Source organism: Ornithorhynchus anatinus, chromosome 12, assembly GCF_004115215.2.
Source record: "Ornithorhynchus anatinus isolate Pmale09 chromosome 12, mOrnAna1.pri.v4, whole genome shotgun sequence".
Classification (NCBI taxonomy): domain Eukaryota; kingdom Metazoa; phylum Chordata; class Mammalia; order Monotremata; family Ornithorhynchidae; genus Ornithorhynchus; species Ornithorhynchus anatinus.
In genome coordinates, this window is record NC_041739.1 from 6,114,800 (window position 1) to 6,138,601 (window position 23,802).

General features: G+C 49.7%; 1 protein-coding gene across 1 annotated transcript in view; it reads left to right on the plus strand.

Annotated features, from left to right (window-relative positions):
* Nucleotides 1-4,500: 4,500 nt before the first annotated feature.
* Nucleotides 4,501-23,802, plus strand: part of GPM6A (glycoprotein M6A) — a 156,130-nt gene continuing 136,828 nt past the window's right edge. Inside the window, exon 1 of the mRNA XM_007673014.4 lies at nt 4,501-4,659. Within this exon, the coding sequence (XP_007671204.2) occupies nt 4,518-4,659 (142 nt within the window). The 5' untranslated portion in view covers nt 4,501-4,517. The remainder of the gene's footprint in view (nt 4,660-23,802) is intronic.

Genomic DNA, 23,802 nt, shown 5'->3' on the forward strand with positions numbered 1-23,802 from the left:
TGGGCTTGCACTGTACTGAACGCCTCAAAGGTACAAAACAAGGGAAACAAAGCCACATTGCTTGTGAGAAGCAGCACGGCCTAGTGGATGGAGCACGGGTTCTAGACCTGGGTTCTAATCCTGACCCCGCTACTCGTCTGCTCTGTGACCTTGGGAAAGTCGCTTCACTTCTCCGGGCCTCAGTTACCTCATCTGTAAAATGGGGATTAAGCCTGAGAGCCCCATGTGGGACAGGGACCGTGTCCAACCCGATGAAGTTCTGTCTCTCCCAGCCCTTAAAACAGGGCCTGGCACATTTAGTAAGCTCTTAAATCTAGGCTCATCTTATGCTGTTGAGTCGTCTCCGACCCATAGCGACTCCATGGACACATCTCTCCCAGAACGCCCCGCTCTCCGTCTGCAATCATTGCGGAAGTGGATCCGGAGAGTTTTCTTGGTCAAAATAGGGAAGTGGTTTCCCATTGCCTTCTTCCACGCTGTCAGCTTGATTCTCCGCCCTCGACTCTCTCCCCTGCTGTCGCTGCCCAGCGCAGGTGAGTTTTGACTTATAGCCGATGACCTTCCACTGGCCAGCCACTGGCCAAGCTGGGAATGGAATGGACGGGCCTCTGCTTGACTCTCCCTCCCATAGTCGAGACTGGTAGAGGACTGCAAGCTCTCCAGGTACGACCCTGAGAGGGGGTACCTCAGTTACCGCATCTGTAAAATGGGGACTGTGAATACCATTTTTTTAAAAAAGAAGGAAATTCAAACATTATCTTTTGGAGCCAAAGCCAGCATTTTGTAAATGCTTCCTTGCAGAAGCCATTTCAGCAAATATTTGACCAATTCCAGCCTGGCTGCTTGAAGTTGAAAACCTCTTATTAGGAAAGAGGAGGCGTACGAACATTATATTTTTCAAATCTTTCTCCCTCACGCTTGTCGAGCATTTGTCAAAATGATGAACGCTGATTTTCCAAAGCCCAGTGTCAGAGGGAGACATTCACTCCCTCGCTGTAGAGGATCGAACTAGACTTTAATAGGCCCCAGGGCCTGATTGTAAACAGGGATCATTTATACCCTCTCTTTAGGTCTGATATCCCCCAAGTACTGTGAGCACCGAGTGCTCACCATAAGCACTCAGGATTATCTCTATTTGTTGCTGAATTGTACTTTCCAAGCGCTTAATACAGTGCTCTGCACACAATCAGCGCTCAATAAATACGATTGAATGAATGAATGAATGCCGTTGTTGGATTACCTCTAGACTGTAAGCTCGATATGGGCAGGGAACGTATCTGCTTATTCTATTGTATTGTGCTTAGAACAGTGCTCTGCAAGTAGTAAGTGCTCAGTAAGGGAAGTGCTCAACAGACAAGCAGCATGGTCCAGTGGGTAGAGCACAGGCCTGGGAGTCCGAAAGACCAGGGTTTAATCCCGGCTGCATCGCTTGTCTGCTGTGTGTGACTTGTCGGGAAAGTCACTTCACTTCTCTGAGCCTCAGTTACCTCATCCGGAAAGTGGGGGTTAAGACTGTGAGCCCTATGTGGGACAGGGACTGTGTCCAACCCATTAAATGCCAGTAATACCATTTTAAAAAAAGCACCGTTGATTGATTGAAGTCTAGGGGTCGATTTACCGCGATCAGATCAGACACAGTCACGGCCCCAGCGGAAGCTCACTGCCTAAGGGAAGGCACAGTGGAATCATGTCATTTTTGCCAGACACCTGCAGATGGCTAAATGGGAAAGGGGGAGATCTCGAAATTCCGACCGGACTGCCTGCCCCTTCTGCTTATGATGTCTGTAGTGGAATGAGCAAGGGCTTGGGAGTCAGGGGTCATGAGTTCGAATCCCGACTCTGCACCTTGTCAGCCGTGTGACTGTGGGCAAGTCATTTCACTTCTCTGGGCCTCAGTTCCCTCCTCTGGGAAATGGGGATGAAGACTGTGAGCTTCACGTGGGACAACCTGTTTACCCTGTAGCTACCCCAGCGCTTAGAACAGTGCTCTGCACATAGTGAGCGCTAAACAAATACCAACATTATTATAAATCCTCAGAAGAAGAATAATAAAAACTGTGGTATTCGTTAAGCGCTTGCTATGTGCAAAGCACCGTTCTAAACTCTGGGCTGAAAACATACAAATCGACTTGGACACAGTCTCTAGCGCACACAGGTTCGCAGTCTTAATCCCTTTTTACGGGTGAGGTAACTGAGGCCCGGAGAAGTGAAGTGAGTTGCCCAAGGTCACACAGCAGACAAGTGGCAGAGCCAGAATTAGAATCCAGGTCCCGGGCCTGTGATATCATCCACTAGGCCATGCTGCTGCTCAGCACGTAGAACAGGGGAAGGAAGAGACTGCATGTTGTCTTACCTCTGGTTTCAAATGAGACAATAATCCACGTTAAAGAGATGAATCCTGAGAGTAAAGGAAGAGGCACCGGCGGCGAGAGACATCCCACCCCTTTTCCAAAGGCCGAGCCGATGGCGGCTCCGCGTCCACTGGGACAGAGCTAAAGGAATCCATCAGACTTTGGGTTTCTCACAGTCGATTGATTTATAATTCAAGCAAATCTACTACTAAAAGACTTGTTTCCCCGCGTGTTTCTCCAGGCAATCAGGGAGATGTAATCCTGACTGATAAGGGAGCGGGCTAGTAAGTCCTTTTAAATCCACCTGGCTGCTGGTCACCCCCCACCCCTTTCCGCCCCACCATCTCATACGAGAGGGCAGTGATTAATCAATCACGGGCATTTTTTGAGCGCTTCCTGTATGCGGAACACTGTACTGTGCGCTCAGAAGAGTACAACAGAATGGGTAGACACGGTCCCTGCCCGCGATGAAATTACAGTCTAGAAGATAACGATAATTATAATGATGATGATGGTATTTGTTAAACAGTTACTATGTGCCAAGCACTGTTCTAAGTGCTGGGGTAGATACAAGGTAATCGGGTTGTCCCCCATATGGAGCTCACAATCTTCATCCCCATTTTACAGATGAGGTAACTGAGGCACAGAGAAGTGAAGTGACCTCCCCAAAGTCACATAGCTGCCAAGTGGCGGAGCCGGGATTAGAACTCATGACCTCTGACTCCCAAGTCCGTACTCTCTCCACTAAGCTGTGCTCCTTTGGTCTTCGGTGGGCACTTATCGAGTACTAAACACTGTACTAAGTGCTCGTTAGTACCGCTAGAACACGGGCCCGGGAGTCAGAAGGTCATGGCTTCTAATCCGGGCTCTGCCACTCGTCTACTGGGTGACCTTGGGCGAGTCGCTTCACTTCTCTGGGCCTCAGTTACCTCATCTGTAAAATGAGCATCGAGACCGTGAGGCCCATGTGGGACAGGGACTGTGCCCAACCCGATTTGTCTGTTTCCACCCCAGCGCTTAGTACAGTGCCTGGCACACAGTAAGCGCTTAACAAGCGGTATCTCGTCATCTGGGACTTCTCATCTCTTGTCTCAGCAGGCCGCCGCCTTTTCGGTTAGCTGGCTCTGTGGAGCAGACTCCCGATTACCAAAGGGATCGGGAATCTTCTGGAAAGTGATGTCACCCCGGAGTCTGCCACCCGCCACCCCCGCAACGAGCCCCGGAGAGCGGTTTTTTCTCCAAGGCGGGAGGGGAGGGCTGACGGAGAGTTTACCCGGGGTCTTCAGGATCCCAAAACGGAGCTTTTCCCAGCCTGACTGGCCGGCTCTCTGCTCGCAACAGAGACAGCCTCCCGCTTCCCTTTCCCTCTTCAAAGGCTCCCTTCTCGAGCCCCAGAGCGTGAGGTGTAGCGAACCCTCCCGGGACGGAGGACCGGATTTTCCCTCTCCGTCTCCTTCCCCCAACCCCCCACCACGTGTGGGAAGGTCGATTCAGATCGTGTTCCACGGCCACAAAGGAAAGGAAGGGAAAAATGGATTCGGCCCTAATGAGACAGGCTCGTTAGCGAGCAGGGCGCTGACCGCCTTTTGGTTTCAGAGGAGTGTAAATTTTAGAATTTTGATTTTCACGGGAAGGTTCCACCATCTGTCTACATGTTAATTTACTGCATCATTTGCATCCACTTTCTTTGCGCCTCTTATTTGACACACAAATCATCGCCTTCTTTCTCCGTTAACCCCTTCACTTTCCGGGAATCGTCGCCGGGATCGCGGACGGAAAACACCACCCGGAGTGATCGTGGATAATAACTAGTTTCTCCGTAAGGACACCTCAGAGCAGACACTTGGAAGGGGTTTCCGTCCACGGGGGAAAGCCCCCCGGGCCGGGACGCGGGCCCTCCGTCTCTCACTTGACCGATTGGCTGTGTGACCTTCGGCGAGTTACCTCACCTCTCTGGGCACATTTTCCCCGGCGTCCGATGGGGCTCGTCCCCGCTCCTTCCTCCGTTCTCGCCAGAAGGTTGTAGGGACTCGTGGGGGAAAGCCAAGATGGCTGTCACCTGCGAGAGAGAACGAGAGAGAGAGAGAGAAAGAGAGAGGGGGGGTGGGGGGAAGCGATCTCCTGCAGCAACTGCATGAAGTAACTGAGGGGGAGGAGAGGGAGGATATGGAGTGGAGCAAAGTGATGGAGGAGTTGGCGACCAGCATGGAGAAGGAACAGGAAGAGCAGCAGAGTGGTGGTGCCGTGCCAGAAGCAGAGCCCGTCAAGAGCCCGGACTCGCCCCCCTCGAGAGCCGGCCGGGAAAGGGGTGAGTGCCAGCCCGGACTTAGAGCCACTAGGGCCTGGCGAGACGGAGGAAGGCTCCGCTGCAGGCAGAGCCGGGGATGCCCGGAAAAGGGGGAGGTGGGCCTTTCCCGTCGTGAAGAGATCTCCTGGCCCACGGGGTGTGCCCTGAATCTGCCGAGAGGCCCAGAGCAGAGATCTCAGCACAGAGTCTGGGGCGGGCGAGGGGCAGATTCCCAGAATCCTTTGGAAGGATGGGGATGACGGGGGTGGGGGGTGGAGGGATGGGGGAAGCGGGGAGTGAAGGCACCGGGAATGACTCAGAGAGCCGGCTGGCAGCGCTTCGGGAGAATCCTGGTCGCTTTAATAACGACACCATTGGTGGCATTTGTTAAGCAGCTAATATGTGCCAAGCATCATACCGAGCGCCGGGGAAGATAGGAGTTAAGCGGGCCGGACGCGGTCCCCGCCCCACGTGGGGCTCACGGTCCACGTGAGAGGGAGAACAGGGATTGAACCCCCAGATACAGATGAGGCACCCAGAAGTTACGCGACTTGGCCGAGGTCCCGCAGCCGGCAAGTGGCAGAGCCGGGTTTTTCTGGGTTCCCCAACCCTTGCTGTTGTCGGTAGGCCAAGCTGCTTCGAGTAGAGCCGTGTCGACGGCGATTAAGGAAGAGAGTTGCGGTCGCTCTGAGGCGTCCCCGCTCGCGGCTCCTCTCGGTTTCCCGATCCTTCCCGGGCTCCTCGTCTGTAAAATGGGGGGGGGGGGGGGATTGCCGGTTCTCCCTCCTCCTCGAGCTGTGAACTCTGAGTGGCACAGGGGCCGGGTCCAAACTGAAGACCTTGAGCCTATCCCAATGCTTGTCACATAATCAGCACTTAATAAATGCCATTATTAGTTTTATTGTTACTATTCACCACCCAAAACGGGGTCTAAGGGCTCTGAGGGATTTCGAGGCGCAAGATCTTCAAGGCGGAGGAGCTCGGGGATTAGTCTGGGCTAGATTAACTGGGGTTGGGATTTGGCAGATGGAAGGGAGTCCTTTCCAGCGGCCTGAGATTCCAGACCATTCCCGGGCCTGCCGGGGCTGGGATGGGGGGACTGTGGAAATACCAGCAGGATGGGAAGAAGCCTTCCTCCCCGTCACAGTGCCTCGGGAAGGCTGGCATCGGCCATTATCCAGAATCTCTTGCCCAAGAGCAGGTTGAACTGCAAGGTACTTGCTGTGACGTGGCTCCGTGGGGTCGTCGAGGGTCTCGGGCCCCGAGGGGATCGAGAAAGGCCGCGTGGGCTGGTGGAGAAAGACCCCGCCGGGAAGCCGGGCGGCAAGAGGGGGACTTCCGTCCATACCAGAAGGCCGGGCGGATGGGAAGCGGCTGCAGCAGGGAGAAGCCGAACGGCCTCGTCTGGAGGTTCTGCGGAGAAGGGTTGATGTGTCGAGGGTGGGGAGATGAAAGGGGCGTGAGGAGAGAGAGAGGAGGAATGGCGAAGGGAAGGTTTGGAAGCAAAAGACAAAGAAAGGGAGTGGTCTCCCGAGGGCCGCCAGCTCGTTGGGTGGCAGGGAACGTGTCTGCTGTTCTTTCGTACTCTCCCGAGCGCTTAGGACAGTGAGTGCTCAACAAATACCATCGACTGACAGAAAAAAAAGCACCGTTGGAGCTGAATAATGAAAGGTGCCAAAGCCTTTGATTTCTCCATCGCCTGTGAAACGGAGGGAAACTCAGACTGGGGACAGGAGGAAAAAAATCTGACCGTCTCCTCTGCCCCGGCTCCGAGGCATGGACACTCCTCACCGGCCACATCCGACCCCCTGACCCTTTCCCTCTGGGACCCCCGCAGACGACGGCCCGGATCCGTCGGGAGGAAAGTAGCCAAACAACCGGACGCTCACTCATTCAACCGTTGCAGCTTTAACTTCTGTTGTTTGTGGTTCACCTGCACTGTCTCGGGGTTTAAGTGGCGATGCCAAAGGCGGATTGCCAGGATCGATGCTTATAGGGAAATCGTACCCGCCGGGCACTTGGGAGACTGACCACTTAGTGAGACAAGGATGCCCTGAGGTCTGGTCTTTGAGCACGTTCGATCGAAGCAACCCTCCGAGGTAGCAAATGCCGTGGACCGGAATCTCTGGCTGGTCTGCGCCGTCATCCTCAATGCCATTTATTGATCGTCTGTGGAGTGGAGAGCATTCATTCACTTGTTTTGATTGAGCTCTTACTGTGTGCAAAGCACTGTATACACTATAGCAAGCAGACACGTTCTTAACACGCTACACACAATGAGTTTAACTAGCCTTTTGTTAAAGGTGGTGGGTTCTAATCCCAGCTCTAATCTAATCTCGTCTAATCCCCGATTGGACTGTAAACCCGTCAAACGGCAGGGACCGTCTCTGTCTGTTGCCGACGTGTTCATTCCAAGCGCTTAGTACAGTGCTCTGCACATAGTAAGCGCTCAATAAATACTATTGAATGAATGAGCTCTGGCATTTGTCAGCTGTGTGACCTTGGGTGAGTTTAACAAATACCGAAATTATTATTACGAGAAGCAGCGTGGCTCAGTGGAAAGTGGAGTCAGAGGTCTATGGGTTCAAATCACCGCTCTGCCACTTGTCAGCTGTATGACTGTGGGCAAGTCACTTAGCTTCTCTCTGCCTCAATTCCCTCATCTGTAAAATGGGGATTAATACTGTGAGTCCCACGGGAGACAACCTGATTCCCCTGTATCTACCCCAGCGCTTAGTGCTCTGCACATAGTAAGCGCTTAACAAATGCCAACATTATTATTATTATTATTACTATTGTTTTGGGGCACAGTAGAAGTAATCTTCGTGTTCGTCTCCCCTGCTAGATTGTAAGCTGTTTGAGCACAGCGATTGTGTTTGCTTCCTCTTTTGTACTGCCAAACACCTAGCTCAGTGCTCTGCGCAGAGCAAGAGCTCAGTAATGGATTGGAGGTGGAAGACGTGATAAGGAACAGTTTAGAGCCTTCCTTAGAAGGGAAAGAAGATACCAGGTAGGGTGCACTAGGAGGAGAGCACGGGTGGGTTAGAGGCCGAGTCAAAGAGCAGGGTAGCCTAGTGGATAGAGCATGGGAGTCAGAAGGACTGGGGTTCTAGTCCTGGCTCTGCCACCTGTCTGCTGTGTGACCACGGGCAAGTCGCTTCACTTCTCTAAGCCTCAGTTCCCTCATCTGTAAATTGGGGATTAAGACTGTGAGCCCTATGTGGGACAGGGACCGTGTCCAACCTGATGAGCTTCTATCTATCCCTGCGCTTAGAACAGTGCCTGGTACATAGAAAGCGCTGAACAAGAATCATTAAAAAAGAAAAAAGAGCATCGAAGCCCAAGAGTTAGGAGTAAGCACTGGCATAGATAAAAAGTCATCAGGTCAGACACAGTTCCTGTCATTCAGTCATTCATTCATTCATTCAGTTGTATTTATTGAGCGCTTTCTGTGTGCAGAGCACTGTACTAAGCGCTTGGGAGAGGACAAGGCAACAGACACATTCCCTCCCCACACTGAGCTTATGGAGCATCGTGTAATGGGGAGGGAGAACAGGTATTTCATCCCCATTTTACAGATTAGGAAACGGAGGACGCATGATTTGTCCCAGGTCACACAGCGGGCTTGTTGGCAGAACCAGGATTAGAACCCAGGCCTTCTGATTGTCTGTCCACTGCAGCACACTGTCCCTAGGCATCTGGCTTGAGAAGAGGGACACTGAGGAAGTTTTGGTAGCGTCGGGTGTCTAATCACAAAGACAAGCCGGAACGTAGGCCTCTGGATGCCGGAAAGGAGCCGCGTAACATTTTGGGGTCTGTCGGATTTGTCGGTCACGTCCCCTCCTTTACTGTATCAGCGGAGCCTGAATCCGGCGGACAACCCGGGGCCGGTGGAGTCCCCCGACCCCTCGGACGGCCACGAGGGGTTGTGGGTCTCGAAGCGTTTGAGAACCAGGTCTGACTCCATTTCCGCCAACAAGCCTCTGACCAGAGTTGAACCCTGGCACCTCTTCCGGTCCAGAAAGGTCCCAGCGTTTCCAAATCGTCCAGCTCCGTTTCCTGTCCCTATGGTACTGTCCCTGTGCGTATTTTTCCAGTCAGGATGTTCCCTGTAATTAAGTGCACGGAAGTTTGTTTTCCCTCTAACCGTACCAGCCCTCTGTCGCGCAATAAGGATTTCCCTGGGGGTTGGCTCTTTCTGTTATGCCTCTGTTTTGTTTGGATGAGAACTTTATTTACTTTCTCTTCTGCGGTCGGAGTTTGTTCTGATCATTTTAGGATTCTGCTTGGTCACCGCTTCTGCCCGTCCGCAAGCCTGACCATCAGAGCGGGGCGTGTTTCGTGCTGTTCTTCCTCCTTTGTTCTTGACGGGTTGTGGATCCAGATCCCTCTTGGGTGGGAGGGAGCAGGCTCCTTACCCTGCGGTCGGTTGGTGGCTGCCACAGCGGACCTTTCCCCTCCGTGGGCAGCACTGCGGGCAGAAGTTAGGAAACAGCGATCTTTAATGTGCTGGGAAGGAGGTGCCCGACCTCCTCCCGCTGGGGCTGTAAAAAAATGCGGTCCGCCAGAAGTTTCCATGATGCAATCCCCGGGGAACAGACCCTGACAGTGGTGAGGTATCTGTAATAATAATAATAATGATAATTCTGGTATATGTTAAGCACTTACTATGTGGCGGGCACTGTACTAAGCGCTGGGGTGGATCCGAGCAAATCGCGTTGGACACGGTCTCTTATCCCATGTGGGACTCACGGTCTCAATCCCCATTTTCCAGATGAGGGAACTGAGGCCCAGAGAAGTGACTTACCCAAGGTCACGCAGCAAATGGCCGAGATGGGATTAGAACCCATGACCTTCCGACTCCCGGGCCCGGGGTCTAACCACTGTGCCTAGTGGGTAGAGCCCGGGCCTGGGAGTCGGAAGGACCTGCGTTCTAATACTGCTGTGGGACCTTAGGCAAGTCACTTAGCTTCTCTGTGCCTCAGATACTTCGTCTGTAAAATGGGGATGATTAAGATTGTGAGCCCCATGGGGGATAAGGGACTGCGTGGTGGTATCCGGTGGTATCTGATAGAGTGCTTGGCACATAGTAAGTGCTTCACAAATACCATAAAATTAACACCCGCAAAAAAATACAAAAATTCAGGAGGTCTGACTTCCCTGGGTTGGGGACTGTAGCCCATCTACTAACCTTATTTGAACCCCAGTGCTTAGTACAGTGCTTGACCCAAAGTAGCACCACAGTTATCATTATTATGCTTCTACATCATTCAATCGTATTTCTTGAGCACTTACTATGTGAAATGTACCTTTTTTATGGTATGTATTGAGCATTTCTCTGTGCCAAGCACTGTTCTAAGCACTGGGGTACGTACAAGTTAATCAGGTCAGAAACAGTCCCTGTGCCTTATGGGGCTCACGGACTATGTAGGAGGGAGAAGAGGTATTTCTTTCTAGATCTTTCCAGATCTTTCTAGATGAAGTGCCTCTAATCATCGATTAGACTGTAAGCCCGTCATTGGGCAGGGATTGTCTCTATCTGTTGCCGAATTGCATATTCCAAGCACTTAGTACAGTGCTCTGCACACAGTAAGCACTCAATCAATACTATCGAATAAATCCTCATTTTGAAGTTGAGGAAACAGACGCAGTTACGTGACTTGCGCAAGGTCATCAGCAGGCAGGTGGCGGAACAGGGATTAGAACTCAGGTCCTCTGACTCCCTGGCCCGTGCTTCATCCATTAGGTTACTGAGCTTCAGTTTCTTCCTCCTGTAAAATGGGCTAATGGCCTCTTGCTCTTAAAGGTATTTGTTCAGGGCTTACTCTGTGATAGACACTGTATAAAGCACCTGGGTGGATACAAGATAATCAGGTTAGACACAGTCCCTGTCCCACATAGGGCTCACAGTCTTTATCCCCATTTTCCATGAGGTAAAAGAGGGCCAGAGAAAGTAGGTGACTTGCCCAAGGTAATATAGCAGAAAAGTGGCAGAGAAGGGATTAGAACCCATGCCCTCTGACTCCCAGGCCCGTGCTCTCTCCATGAGGCCACACTGATACTCTGAAAGCACTGAGCTCTCTGTTTCTTTTTTTCTGTCTCCTTTTTATTGCTGTGTTAAACTTTCCCAAGTGCTTAGTACAGTGCTCTGCACACAGTAGGTGCTCAATAAATATGACTGACTGACTGAATGACTGAATGAATTAATAATAATAATAATTATGGTATTTGTTAAGCACTTACTAGAACAGTGCTCTGCACATAGTAAAGGGCTTAACAAATACCAACATTATTACTTACTATGTGCCAAGCACTGTTCTAAGCACTGGGGTAGACACCAGGTATTCAGGTTATCCCACATGGGGCTCACAGCCTTCATCCCCATTTTACAGATGAGGTAACGAGGCACTGAGAAGTGAAGTGACCTGCCCAAAGTCACCCAGCTGACAAGTGGCAGAGCCTGGATTAGAATCCACGACCCCTGACTCCCAAGCCCGGGCTCTTTCCGCTAAGCCGCGCTGCTTCTCCATACTGAATGTTTCCCTCTAGACCGTGAACTCGTCGTGGGCGGGGAACGTGTCTTCCGGTTCTGGCGTATTGCACGTCTCCCAAGCGCTTAGCACAGCGCTCGGCACGCAGTAAGCACTCTATAAAAACGATCGCTCGATTGAGTGATGGATGGACTGACGTGGCGGAGCGGGAGAAGCAGGAGCTGTCGAAAGCCTTGGGCCGGTCTTAGAGCTTGCTTGAAATTGAATGCCCAGATTAGGGGGTGGTCATGAAATAATCAATCCATCCTTCACATGGTGAGACTCCAGAAGGCACCCAACTATTTCACCCGGGAATCCCCGAAGGGCAGCGCCCTATTAGCCCGCTCGTCGTTGGACTGGCTATTTTGTGCAGCCAAGGCTGGGTGTGCGTGGCGGGAGGGAAGCGGACGCCCTCTATTTCAGCGACCGTTCCACCGAGCCCTGCCGGAGCGCTAGGCTGTGCAGACTCCCCAAATTATAGCCTTGGTGTTTTGACAAGCAGTCGGGAAAGAGCTGGAGGCGCCGTGCCAGCTAACAATGGCAAGGAACGGGGGGATGGGAATGGAGGGGGAGAAATCTGTGCGCTTGAGGAAGGCAAGAAGGGAGCCTGACGTGTTCATCGAACGTGTTCGGACGCTGATTAGATTCACCCGCGTCCGGGATCGTGACCCGCGGGAGACTGACGTGTTTTGGGGAGAGACTTCTTTTTTTTTTTTTATCTTTCCATCCCAAACATCCTGTTGGCTGTGTATCGTTCTCGAGGCACACCTGTTAGCTCTATGATGACACTGACATTTCTGGGGAAGACCAAGCCAACACTAGAAGCAGCATAGCCTAGTGAGGGGCAGGGGATCTGGGTTCTACTCCGGGCTCCGCCGCTTGCCTCTTGGGTTCGCTATTTTGGACCTCAGTTTCCTCATCTGTAAAATAATGACTGTGGTGTTTGTTAAGTGCTTACTGTATGCCAGGCACTGTTCTAAGCACTGGGTGGATACAAGCCAATCAGGTTGGACGCGGTCCCTGTCCCACATGGGGCTCACAGTCTTCATCCCCATTTTCCAGATGAGGTAACCGAGGCCCAGAGAAGTGAAGTCCCATTGTTGGGCAGAGATAATAATAATGATGTTGGTATTTATTAAGCGCTTACTATGTGCAGAACACTGTTCTAAGTGCTGGGCTAGATACAGGGTCATCAGGTTGTCCCATGTGAGGCTCACGGTTAATCCCCATTTTACAGATGAGGTAACTGAGGCACCGAGAAGGGAAGTGACTCGCCCACAGTCACACAGCTGACAAGTGGCAGAGCCGAGAGTCGAACCCGTGACCTCTGACTCCGAAGCCCCGGCTCTTTCCACTGAGCCACGCTGCTGGCCTCTGTTGCCGCATTGTACTTTCCAAGCGCTTAGTACAGTGTTCTGCACACAGTAAGTGCTCAATAAATGCGATCCAATTAATAAAGTGACTTGCCCGTGGTCATGCAGCAGGCATGTGGCGGGATTCAATACCTGTTACCTTTTTCCCCCTTAGACTGTGAGCCCCATGTGGGACAGATACTGTGTCAGACCCGACTAGCTTGCATCTACCCCAGTGCTTAGTACAAAGCTTGGCACACAAGAAGCACTTATCACATACCTCAATTATTATCATTATTATTATTATTGTTCTAAGGGGGCTGCAGCATACTAGCCACCTCAAACCCTGAACCATCCAGTAACCCTCCACTTTCATTCATCCGAAATTACTGAACACTTACTCTATGCCGAGCACTGTAATAAGCGCTTGGGAGAGTACAATGTAATAATAGACACATTCCCTGTCCCGATGGAGCTTAAAATTTAGGGGACTACTCCATCTCCATGCATGCTTCCCCGGGCCGGCCCCGCCAAGAACCCGACTTCGGATTGAAGGCGAGGCTCTCGCATTCATTCATTCATTCAATCAATCGTATTTATTGAGCGCTTACTAGGTGCAGAGCACTGTACTAAGCGCTTGGAATGTACAATGCGGCAACACATAGAGACAATCCCTGCCCAACAACGGCCTCTCAGTCTAAACGAAGGAGACAACAAAATAAAACAAGTAGCCTGGCACCTGTCTCACCCCTAAACGGGCAGACCCGATGATGATACCTTGATCCGGAACCACGACAACCAAGTCGAGGAGTCCACTTCACTAGATTAGCTAGGGTTAATCCCTGCTCCTATCTGGCCACGGGCCTGGAAATCAGAAGGTCCTGGGTTCTAATTTCGACTCTACCACCTGTCTTCTGTGTGACTTAGGAAAGCCACTTAACTTCTCTGGTCCTCAGTTACCTCCCCTGGAAAATGGGGATTAAGAATGTGAGCCCCGTGTGGGACAGGGACTGTGTCCAACCTGATTAACTCATCTCTACCCCAGTGCTTAGAACAGTGTTTGATGTATTATTATCATCTCCGGATAAAACATTTAGGAGGGCGGGGTTGGCGGAAGATGAGCTGGTGGGGATAATCCAGCCCCTGCCAAGGAACTGGGGTGACAGGCCCGCTCCGTCTCTGACTGATTGGCCACCGAGCGTGTCCTGATGGCAGATTGGACTCTGAACTGCTTGCCCGGTCGCTGGGAGGTAGGGAACAAAGACAATCCATTACTAAGCAGGCTAATAATAATAATAATAACAATAATGTTGGTATTTGTTAAGTGCTTACTATGTGTCAAGCACTGTTCTAAGATCTGGGGGAGATACAAGGTAATCAGGTTGTCCCACGTGGGGCTCCCAGTCTTCATCCCCCACTGTACAGATGAGGGAACTGTAAGGCTAAGCATTTAAGACAGGCCAAGAGAAGTAAAGGTAGAGAAGCAGCGTGGCTCAGTGGAAAGAGCACGGGCTTTGGAGTCAGAGGTCATGGGTTCAAATCCCGGCTCTGCTACTCGTCAGCTGTGTGACTCTGGGCAAGTCACTTCACTTCTCTGGGCCTCAGTAACCTCATCTATAAAATGGGGATTAAGATTGTGAGCCCCACGTGGGACAACCTGATTCCCCTGTGTCTACCCCCAGTGCTTAGAACAGTGCTCTGCACATAGTAAGCGCTTAACAAATGCCAACATTATTGCCCACTAGGAAGTTGCGGTCTATCTGGTGACAGAAAAAGCGCTTCAAAAACCCCAAAAGGCCTCACCTTCGGTGTTATAATAAAGCTGTGGTGGGACACTGCTGGAGTAGCCTACCGATTGGAGGTGCACATCTCCACTAGAGTGTGCGTGAACTGGTTATAATAGTAATAATAATAATAATGATTGTGGTATGTAAGGACATTTTTAGATGGTTTTTAATGGTATTTGTTAAGTGCTATGGGCCAGGCATTTTACTAAACACTGAGGGAGATACAAACTAATCAGGTTGGACCCAGTCCACATCCCCCGAGGTCACAGTTTTGATTCCGATTTTACAGGTGAGGTATCTGAGGTATAGAAGAGTCCTCTGGCTCTCAGGCCTGTGCTCTTTCCAGTTGCTTCTCCTGCATGAACTCTCTGGGTTATGACTGAATGGATTAGGAAGGCTGCATTCATTTTTTTTTAAATGATTGAGGGCTTATTGTGTGTCAAGTATTGTTCTAAACACTGGGGTAGATATAAGATAATCAGCTCAGACATAATCCCTTTCCTGCCTGAGCCGGGAAGGGTTGAGACTCAAAGCTTGGGTAATAATAATAATAATAAACAATGGTATTTGTTAAGTGCTAATTACGTTCCAGGTGCCGTACTAAGCACTGGCTTGGACAACTAAATCGGGTTGGACATAGTTCCTGTCCCACATGGGGATCACAGTCTTAAGCCCCATTTCTCAGAAGACGGAACTGAGGTACAGAGAAGCGAAGCGACTTGTCCAAGAACACACAACAGGCCGGTGGTGGATCTGGATTAGAACCCGGGTCCTCTGACTCCCAGGCCTGTGTTCTTTTTACCAGGCCATGCTGATCCTCAGATTCAGAGTCTATCTTCTCCTAAGGAAATCTTTCCCCCAAACTCTCGAATGCTGGCCCATATCGCTCTAGCAGTGCATTCATCCCTCTTTCGATCTATCGCGTCCAACCTGATAAACTTGTATCTAGCCCAGTTCTTAATACGGTGCTTGGCACAGAGTAAGTGCTTAATAATAATAATAATAATAATAATAATAATGTTGGTATTTGTTAAGCGCTTACCATGTGCAGAGCACTGTTCTAAGCGCTGGGGTAGATACAGGGTAATCAAGTTGTCCCACATGAGGCTCACAGTCCATTTTCCAGATGAGGTAACTGAGGCACAGAGAAGTTAAGTGACTTGCCCACAGTCACACAGCTGACAAGTGGCAGAACAAATGCCACAGTTATTTTGAGGTAACAGAGGTAAGAAACTAGGAGAGGAAAATATACTCCTTGGAATCGTTTTCTGGGGTCCCAGTTTTGTACTTTAGTGAAGAAGCGTTGCGGAGGTGAGGTAGCCCTTTAAGGCTAACCCTTGGTTGTCATGGAGATCAGATTTTCAGGAAGTTTTATCTATTCTGTCCGTGTCTCTCGTTGTCAGCTCTCGTCATTTTAAAGTTCCTCCTGGACCTGCATTCTGGGTCTTCAAATAGAGGCGGTCTTTATCTTTCCTTTATTTTGTTTCATCCTCCTGTCCCTTAGGGTTTGGTATCGACTCTCTTAAGTGCCAAGAAGAGGAGAGCGCCTTTGAAGTTTGAGAATCGCCAGTTCATTTTGCCTCTAAATGAGGTGAGGCCTCCAGCTAGAGGCAAGAAGAGAGGAGCTTGGAAGAAGCAATCAGGCAACCAATCCATTGGTGGTATTTAATTGAGCACTTAATTGAGCACTTTAATTGTGCAGAGCACTGTACTAAACATTAGGAAGAGTAAGACGTAACAGAGTAGGCAGGCACATTCCCTGCCCACAACAGGCTCACTGTCTAAAGGGGGAGGCAGACATCGAAATAAACAAATAATTTACCGATTTGTTCACAGGTGCTGTGTGGCTGAGGGTGGGGTTAATACTCCATTTATTCATTCCTTCAATCGTATTTATTGAGTGCTTAATAATAAAAATAATAATGATGGTATTGGAAAAGTGCTTACTATAGGCCAAGCACCGTTCTAAGCGCCGGGCGAGATACAAGGTAATCGGGTTGTCCCGGGTCGGGATCACAGTCTTAATCCCCATTTTCCAGATGAGGTAACTGAGACACAGAGAAGTAAAGTGACTTGCCCAAAGTCTCACAGCAGATAAGTGGCGGAGGCGGGATGAGAACCCACGACCTCTGACTCCCAAGCCCGTTCTCTTGCCACTAAGTCACGCTTACTGCGTGCCCCAAGGGTACAGATCCAAGTGCGTAGATGATATAGAAAGGGGAGGCAGTTGGGGGAACGAGGGTTTATGAGAATAAAGAATTGAAAGGATAATATTAATGTTGGGATTCGTTAAGCGCTTACTATGTGCAGAGCACTGTTCTAAGCGCTGGGGGAGATACAGGGTCATCAGGTTGTCCCACGTGAGGCTCCCAGTTAATCCCCATTTTACAGATGAGTTAACTGAGGCACAGAGAAGTTAAGTGACTTGCCCACGGTCACACAGCTGACAAGTGGCAGAGCCGGGATTCGAACCCATGACCTCTGACTCCCAAGCCCGGGCTCTTTCCACTGAGTCACGCTAGGGCTTTGAAGAAGGGCAGAGTAATTGTGCGTTGGCTGTGAGGAAGGAGCCAGAGCGAGGACGTAGACGTGGACGAGGACGTGGGCGAGGGTCAGCGGCGAGAGAGACGAGATGGAGGTCCAGCGAGGAGGTCAGCATTAGGGAAGCAAAGTGTGCGGGCTGAGTTTTGTAGCAAGGTCCGGTTCTGCCGTGGGGTGTCTGCCGACGGCTTGGGCAGAAAAATCGCCTCCAATGCACCGAGAGGGTCCGGTCCCATCCGGTCCGGCCTGGTCCGGTCCGGCCCGGCCGCGGACACGTGGCCCGGCCCGGGCTTGGGGCGGTCTCCCACGGTGTCCTTCTGGCGGGCCGTATGTCCACACAGCAGAAGGCGATGATGTCATGGACAGCTCTCTTGGACCTCCTTCCCCGCCCCTGGGAACCCAGAGCATTCCTCAGGCCCCGGCCCCCCTAATCCCCGAGATTCAAGCCCCTAACTCTTCCCCTTCCAGGAAGCCACGTGACCGACTGTAAGCCCGTCATTAGACCGTGAGCCCGTCAAAGGGCAGGGACCGTCTCTATCTGTTACCGATTTGTCCATTCCAAGCGCTTAGTACAGTGCTCTGCACATAGTAAGCGCTCAAGAAATACTATTGAATGAATGAATGAATAGGGCCTGGGAGTCAGAAGGACTTGGGTTCTAATCCAAGCTCCTCATCTTGTCTGCTGTGCGACCTCAGGCCAGTCACTTCATTTCTCTGGGCCTCCCCGTTCCCTCAGCAGTAAAATTGGGATTAAAAGTGTGAGCCCCATCTGAGACAGGGACTGTGCCCTACCCGATGAGCTTGTATCTAGCCCAGGGCTTAGAACAGTGCTTGGCACATACTGAGTGCTTAACAAGTACGATGATTATTATTATTATTGTTCAGATGGTATCTGTTAAGCGCTTGCTATGTGCCAGGCACTGAACTAAGCGCTGTGGTCGCTACAAGCTAATCGAGAGAAGCAGAGTGACTCAGTGGAAAGAGCACGGGTGGGGAGTCAGAGATCATGGGTTCGAATCCCAGCTCCGCCGCTTGTCAGCTGTGTGACTTTGGGCAAGTCACTTGACTTCTCTGGGCCTCAGTTACCTCATCTGTAAAATGGGGATTAAGACTGTGAGTCCCACGTGGGGCAACCTGATCACCTTGTATCCTCCCCAGCGCTTTAAACAATGCTTTTCACATAGTAAATGCTTAACAAATATCAACATTAATTATTATTATTATTATTATCATTAAGTTGGACACAGTCCCTGTCCCTCATGGAGCTCACAGGCCTAATCGCCATTTTAAAGATGAGGTAAATGAGGCACCGAGAAGTGAAGTGACTTGTCCCAGGTCACACAGCGGACAAGTGGCAGAGGCGGGATTAGAACCCAAGCCCTAGCAGAGAAGTAGGCATTGTTCCCTGGATTACGTGTGTCTTCCCGTGTGGTATCTGAATCATTCGATCAATCGCTGGACGGCATACTGGATGACATTAAGCCACGAGAAGCAGTGTGGCCTAGTGGAAAGAGCACGGGTTTGGGAGTCAGAGGTCGTGGGTTCTAATCCCAGTTCCGCCACTTAGCTGTGTGACTTTGGGCGAGTCACTTCACTTCTCTGGGCCTCAGCGACCTCATCTGTAAAATGGGGATTAAGACTGCGAGCCCCACGTGGGACAACCTGATGACCTCGTATCTACCCCAGCATTTAGAACAGTGCTTGGCACTTAGTAAGCGCCTAACAAATGCCATCATTATTATTATTATTATTTGAGCGCTTACGGTGTGTACTAAGCGCTTGGGAGAGTACAGTGCACCAGAATCGCTAGGCACGTTCCCTGCCCACAATGAGCTTTCAGTCTCGTGGCTTCTACAGACTGGGTTCTGAGGGGCTGAAGAAGTGGTTTTATCCATGCCGAAGGTGGGGTTCATCGTGCGCGCGAAATATAACCCTGGCATCTCCAGGGACGCAAACCACCCGCCCCTCTTTCCAGGAGCAGCGTCATAATTAAGGTTCTCTTTACGGGCAGTCGGAGTGAACTTCGTGGCGGCTAGCAGCCTTTTAAACAACTGAAACACTGCAGGATGAAGTTTCACACAGAAATTATTCACTGCCCATGGCGAGAGACTTATTCATTATGAGGGCTTATAAGGATGGGCAACCTCATCAAAAGAAGCCACGGCAAGATGAATTAGATGATCCTGATCTGAGAAGCCGGCTCGCTGTTGGTTTGATTTATAGTCTGCCTATTCTTTAAGCTCTAGGGCGGAGGCTTGTGAATTTTTTCAGCGAGCAAGTCACGTGGCCAGAAATCCACCTGTGTGAGGTTCACGAGAAACATCGAACTATTCTCAGATGTGGATTTTAGCAGTAAATACAATTTTTAAAAGTTTTATCAACTTGATTAGGGCAAAGAGAACAGGTCCAAGTCCCGGCGTGGGCAGGGATTGTCTCTCTTTATTGCTGAATTGTACTTTCCACCTGCTTAGTACAGTGCTGTGCACACGGTAAGCGCTCAATCAATACGATCGAATGAATGAAGTCTAGCGTTAGCCATTGGCCAGTTATGATCAACTCAATGAGAATATGTGGTTTTTCAATGGAGGGGGGGTTAGAACTCACAACCTCAGAATGCCAGGCCTGTGCCCTTTCCACCAGGCCACGCTGTTTCTAAATTCCCATATCTAATATCCATATATGCATCTTTTCCCACCACTTGGTACAAACCCCTGCACATAATAGGTACTAATAATTCCTATTCCTAATGACTGATTGAAATACTGATACTCTGCACACAGTTGGCACTCAATAAATACAACTGAACGATTGACTGACAGTCCATGGCTCTGCCACGTTCTGGGTGACTTTGCCCCCTCCAAAGTTGCTCCCGTCCACCATGGTAACCATTTCCGCTCACCCTTGATCTCCTGGTTGGGTTCTACTACTCCTGCTGCTAATAATAATAGTACTTGTTAAGTGTTTACTGTGTGCAAAGCTCTGGGGCAGATACAAGCTCATCAGATTGGACACAGCCCCCGTCCCACATGGGGCTCACACTTTTAATCCCCATTTTTACAGATGAGGGAACTGAGGTCTAGAAAAGTGAAGCAACTTGCCCAACCACAGCAGGAATGTGGCAGAGCCAGGATTAGAACCCAGGTCCCTCTGACTCCCAGGCCTGTACTCTATCCATTAAGCCACGCCGATTCTCTGCTGCTTCCGCTGCCGTCGTCCACTGTCCTCGCGTGCCCTGCCCGGGGAAAGTATAATCTGACGAGCCAGTTTATAGATTAACCTCTCAGTTGGGTCATCCATACTTCATCTTTCCAGCTTGTTCCTGAGGAGAGTGTATTTTGGCCTGTGGGCTTTCTTCAAACCCAGGAACTCCACCTTCTCAAATTCCCAGAGGGAGGCGTGCGGTTTACACGGGGAGGAGATATTCAATTAGGACTACGGCCCAAAAGCGTCTTAAATAAGCAAAGAAGCTCGTTGTGGGTTGGGGATGTGTCTGTTTATTGTTGTATTCTACGCTCCTGTGTGCTTAGTCCAGTGCTCTGCACACAGTAAGCGCTCAGTAACTACAACTGAATGAATGAATTGAACAAAATACTCAGAGGAAGAGGCAAGTTCTCTTAAAACCACAGTCCTGGGTTCTCCTGATCTTTCCCCCTGCTTAGACTGCAAGCCCCACGTGGGAGAGGGACTGTGTCTGGCCTAATGAACTTTTATCTATCCCAGCCCGTAGAACACTGCTTGTACAAAGACAGCGCTTAACAAATTCCAAATTAATAATAGCCATGTGTGAGACTGTAGACTAACAGATGGCTCTAACTACCATTTCCCCTCTACTCTGTAAGCTCCTTTCGGGCGGGGAACTCACTCTTGTGTTGTGCTCTCCCAAGCGCTTAGTACGGTGCTCTGCAGAAGGTAAGTGCTCAGTGGATACCTTTGACTGCTTGTTCTTGGGCAGGACAAAGTTTTCAGTGCTTTGAGGACTCCTCTGTAAAATGAGAATCAACCATGAACAGGGCAATTTTAGACATGAAAGCGATAGGCTTTATTGAAGACTAAGTAGACAGCCAGCTGCCCTACTTTTAAAGACCCCCAGAGAGACAGATTCTTCATCCCCTATATTCTAGTTCTGGGAAAAATTATCGCCTCAAACTAATATAAATGCCTCTTGTTGTAGCTATCTCCTCTCGTTCTCTTTCTCTGAGCTCATTCTGGAAGAAAATGTATGAAAGCAGATGAATATTTTACTAGGATTCGTAATATATTCTATCGGTAAAACCATCTGCTGAAAAGGAACTTTTTCTCTAGAAAATCGTTCTTGAAAGAACGTAGAAAAAAGTGGACTTCCAAAGTGAAGAGTTCTGAGATAATTTCTGAAATGCAGGGTTTGACTCTCTCAGTGGCAGTAAATGGCCTTTCGATTTAATCTTAGCTGCTGGTTTTAAAAAGGTGAAACTTATTTTTATAGTGTCACTCCAATCGATTTCCTACCTTTCATTCAGAGCTGCTTTAAAACCAACAAGCACTGAACATGCAAACACTTGGCTTGAATAGCCCATGTATTCTACTAATATGTTCCTTTGTCAGATAGTCACCATTTTTACGGGAGTCTCTTATTGAATTTATTCCTCTCATTGTCAGCTGTGTGACTTTGGGCAAGTCACTTAACTTCTCTGTGCCTCAGTTCCCTCATCATAAAATGGGGATTAACTGTGAGCCTCACGTGGAACAACCTGATTACCCTGTATCTCCCCCAGCGCTTAGAACAGTGCTCTGCACATAGTAAGCGCTTAACAAATACCAACATTATTATTATTATTATTATTAGTTAACCGAAATTGGGTCTTCATTGCAATTTAAGGTAATTTCATCAGGGTATTTCGCCTTAAGTACATCCGCCAGTTCACATTTGGGTTGACGATATGTTTGATTTAGGAGTTTATGGCTTCCAGATGATATACGGCAATCTGGTTGGGAGCTGGAATGGCTGAAGTCTTCCCTATGAGACCTTAATGTCTCCCTTGTCATAATACTTTGGCACCGCTTAATATTTTTCTAAAAGAAATCCAGGTGATCAGTGGTTTGATCTAGGAAGTTGTTTCAGGAGCAACTCAAAAACGTGTCTCCTGCTGTAATCTCCCTGAGAGCAGGGATCGTGTCAATTTACCAACTGGTCCGTGGTATTTATTGGGTGCCTACTTATGCAGAGCGGTGTACTAAGTGCCTGGGAAAGTACAATACGATATCATTGGTTGCCACAATCTTTGCCCACAAGGGGTTGCTTTACAGTCTACTCTTTTTTTAATAAGAATAATAATAATGATGATAAGCGCTTACTATCCGCCAAGCACTGTTTTTAGTGCTGGGAAAGATACAATGTCATCAGTTTGTCCCACGTGGGGCTCACGGTCTTAATCCCCATTTTACAGATGAGGTCACTGAGGCCCAGAGAAGTTAAGTGACTTGCCCAAAGTCACACAGCTGAAAAGTGACAGAGCTGGGATTAGAACCCACTTCCTTTGACTCCTAAACCCGGGCTCTTTCCACTAAGCCACGCTGCTTCCAATACTAAGTCATGCTGCTCTCCCACATGGACCTTACGGTCTAAATCGGAGTGGGGATAGGCATGGAATCCCCTTTTACAGTGGAGAAAACTGAGGCTCAGAGAAATTTAGTAACTTGCCCAAGGTTTTCCAGCAAGCAGTTAACAGAGACAGAATTAGAACCCAGGTCCTCTGACTCCCCGGCCCATGCTCATTTTACTGGACTAGCCACTTCTCATTAAATACTTTATTTCCTTAGAGCCCCATATGGAGCAGGGAACAAATCCAAGCTGGTTATTAGCAGCGTGGCTTAGTGGAACGAGCCCGGCCCTGGGAGTCAGGGGCTGTGGGTTCTAATCCCAGCTCCGCCACTGATCAGCTGTGGGACTTTGGGCAAGTCACTTGACTTTTCTGTACTTCAGTCACCTCATCTGTAAAATGGGGATTAAGACTGTGAGCCCCACGTGGGGCAACCCGATCACCTTGCATCTACCCCAGCGCTTAGAACAGTGCTAGGCACATAGTAAGTGCTTAACAAATGCTATCATTATTATTATTATTATTATCTACCCCAGTGCTTAGTAAAGTGCTTAAAAGATACCACCATTCTTATGGTGATAATGATGGTGGTGGTAATTAATGACTGTATGTGAGAATTGAAATAGAGCCAAACATGAAAGTGACCTCGAATTGCCCTCCCAGCACCCCACAGCCACCCAGGCACCCCAGTTGCATTTGAAGAAGATTCATCTTTTGTGGGATTCTACCCCAGAAGAGAAGAGACCGATTCTAACCCTGAAAGAAGCGGTATTGCCTAATGGATAGAGCACGGGCCTGGAAGTCAGAAGGACCTGGGTTCTCACTTGTGTGCTGTGTGACTTTGGGCAATTCTTTAAATTCTCTGTGCCTCAGTTATCTCATCTTTAAAATGGGGATTAAGACTGAGCGCCACAGTGGACGGGGACTATGTCCAACCTGATTCTCTTGTGTCTACCCCGGTGGTTAGTAGAGTGCCTGGCACACAGTAAGTGCTGGAAAAAAATCATGAAAAAAAGACAATGCTATTTTGATGTTCCTCCTCCACCTGTGCCTGAAGATTTGCATTTTCCTTTAGAAACTGAAGTTCTGGAGGCTTGAAAAGGGAGCCCTTTCGTTTCCAAAGAACTGTGCCCCCGTCGCTATTTCTTTTTCAATCTCGAAAAGGTGTAACTTTCCCTAAAAGCCCTCTTAACCAGCAAGGCTGATGAAATGATTCGAATTCAGCCCAAGACTGGCGTGACACCACCTCTTCCTCCGCGCTCTGAGACCGAATTAAGCCGAGAGTTGGAGAAGAGGACAATCGAGACTTTGCCTCGGATGGAGGGGGACACGGGCATGCCCCTCTTCCCCCCACCTAGCTTCCCCACAGTGAAGCATC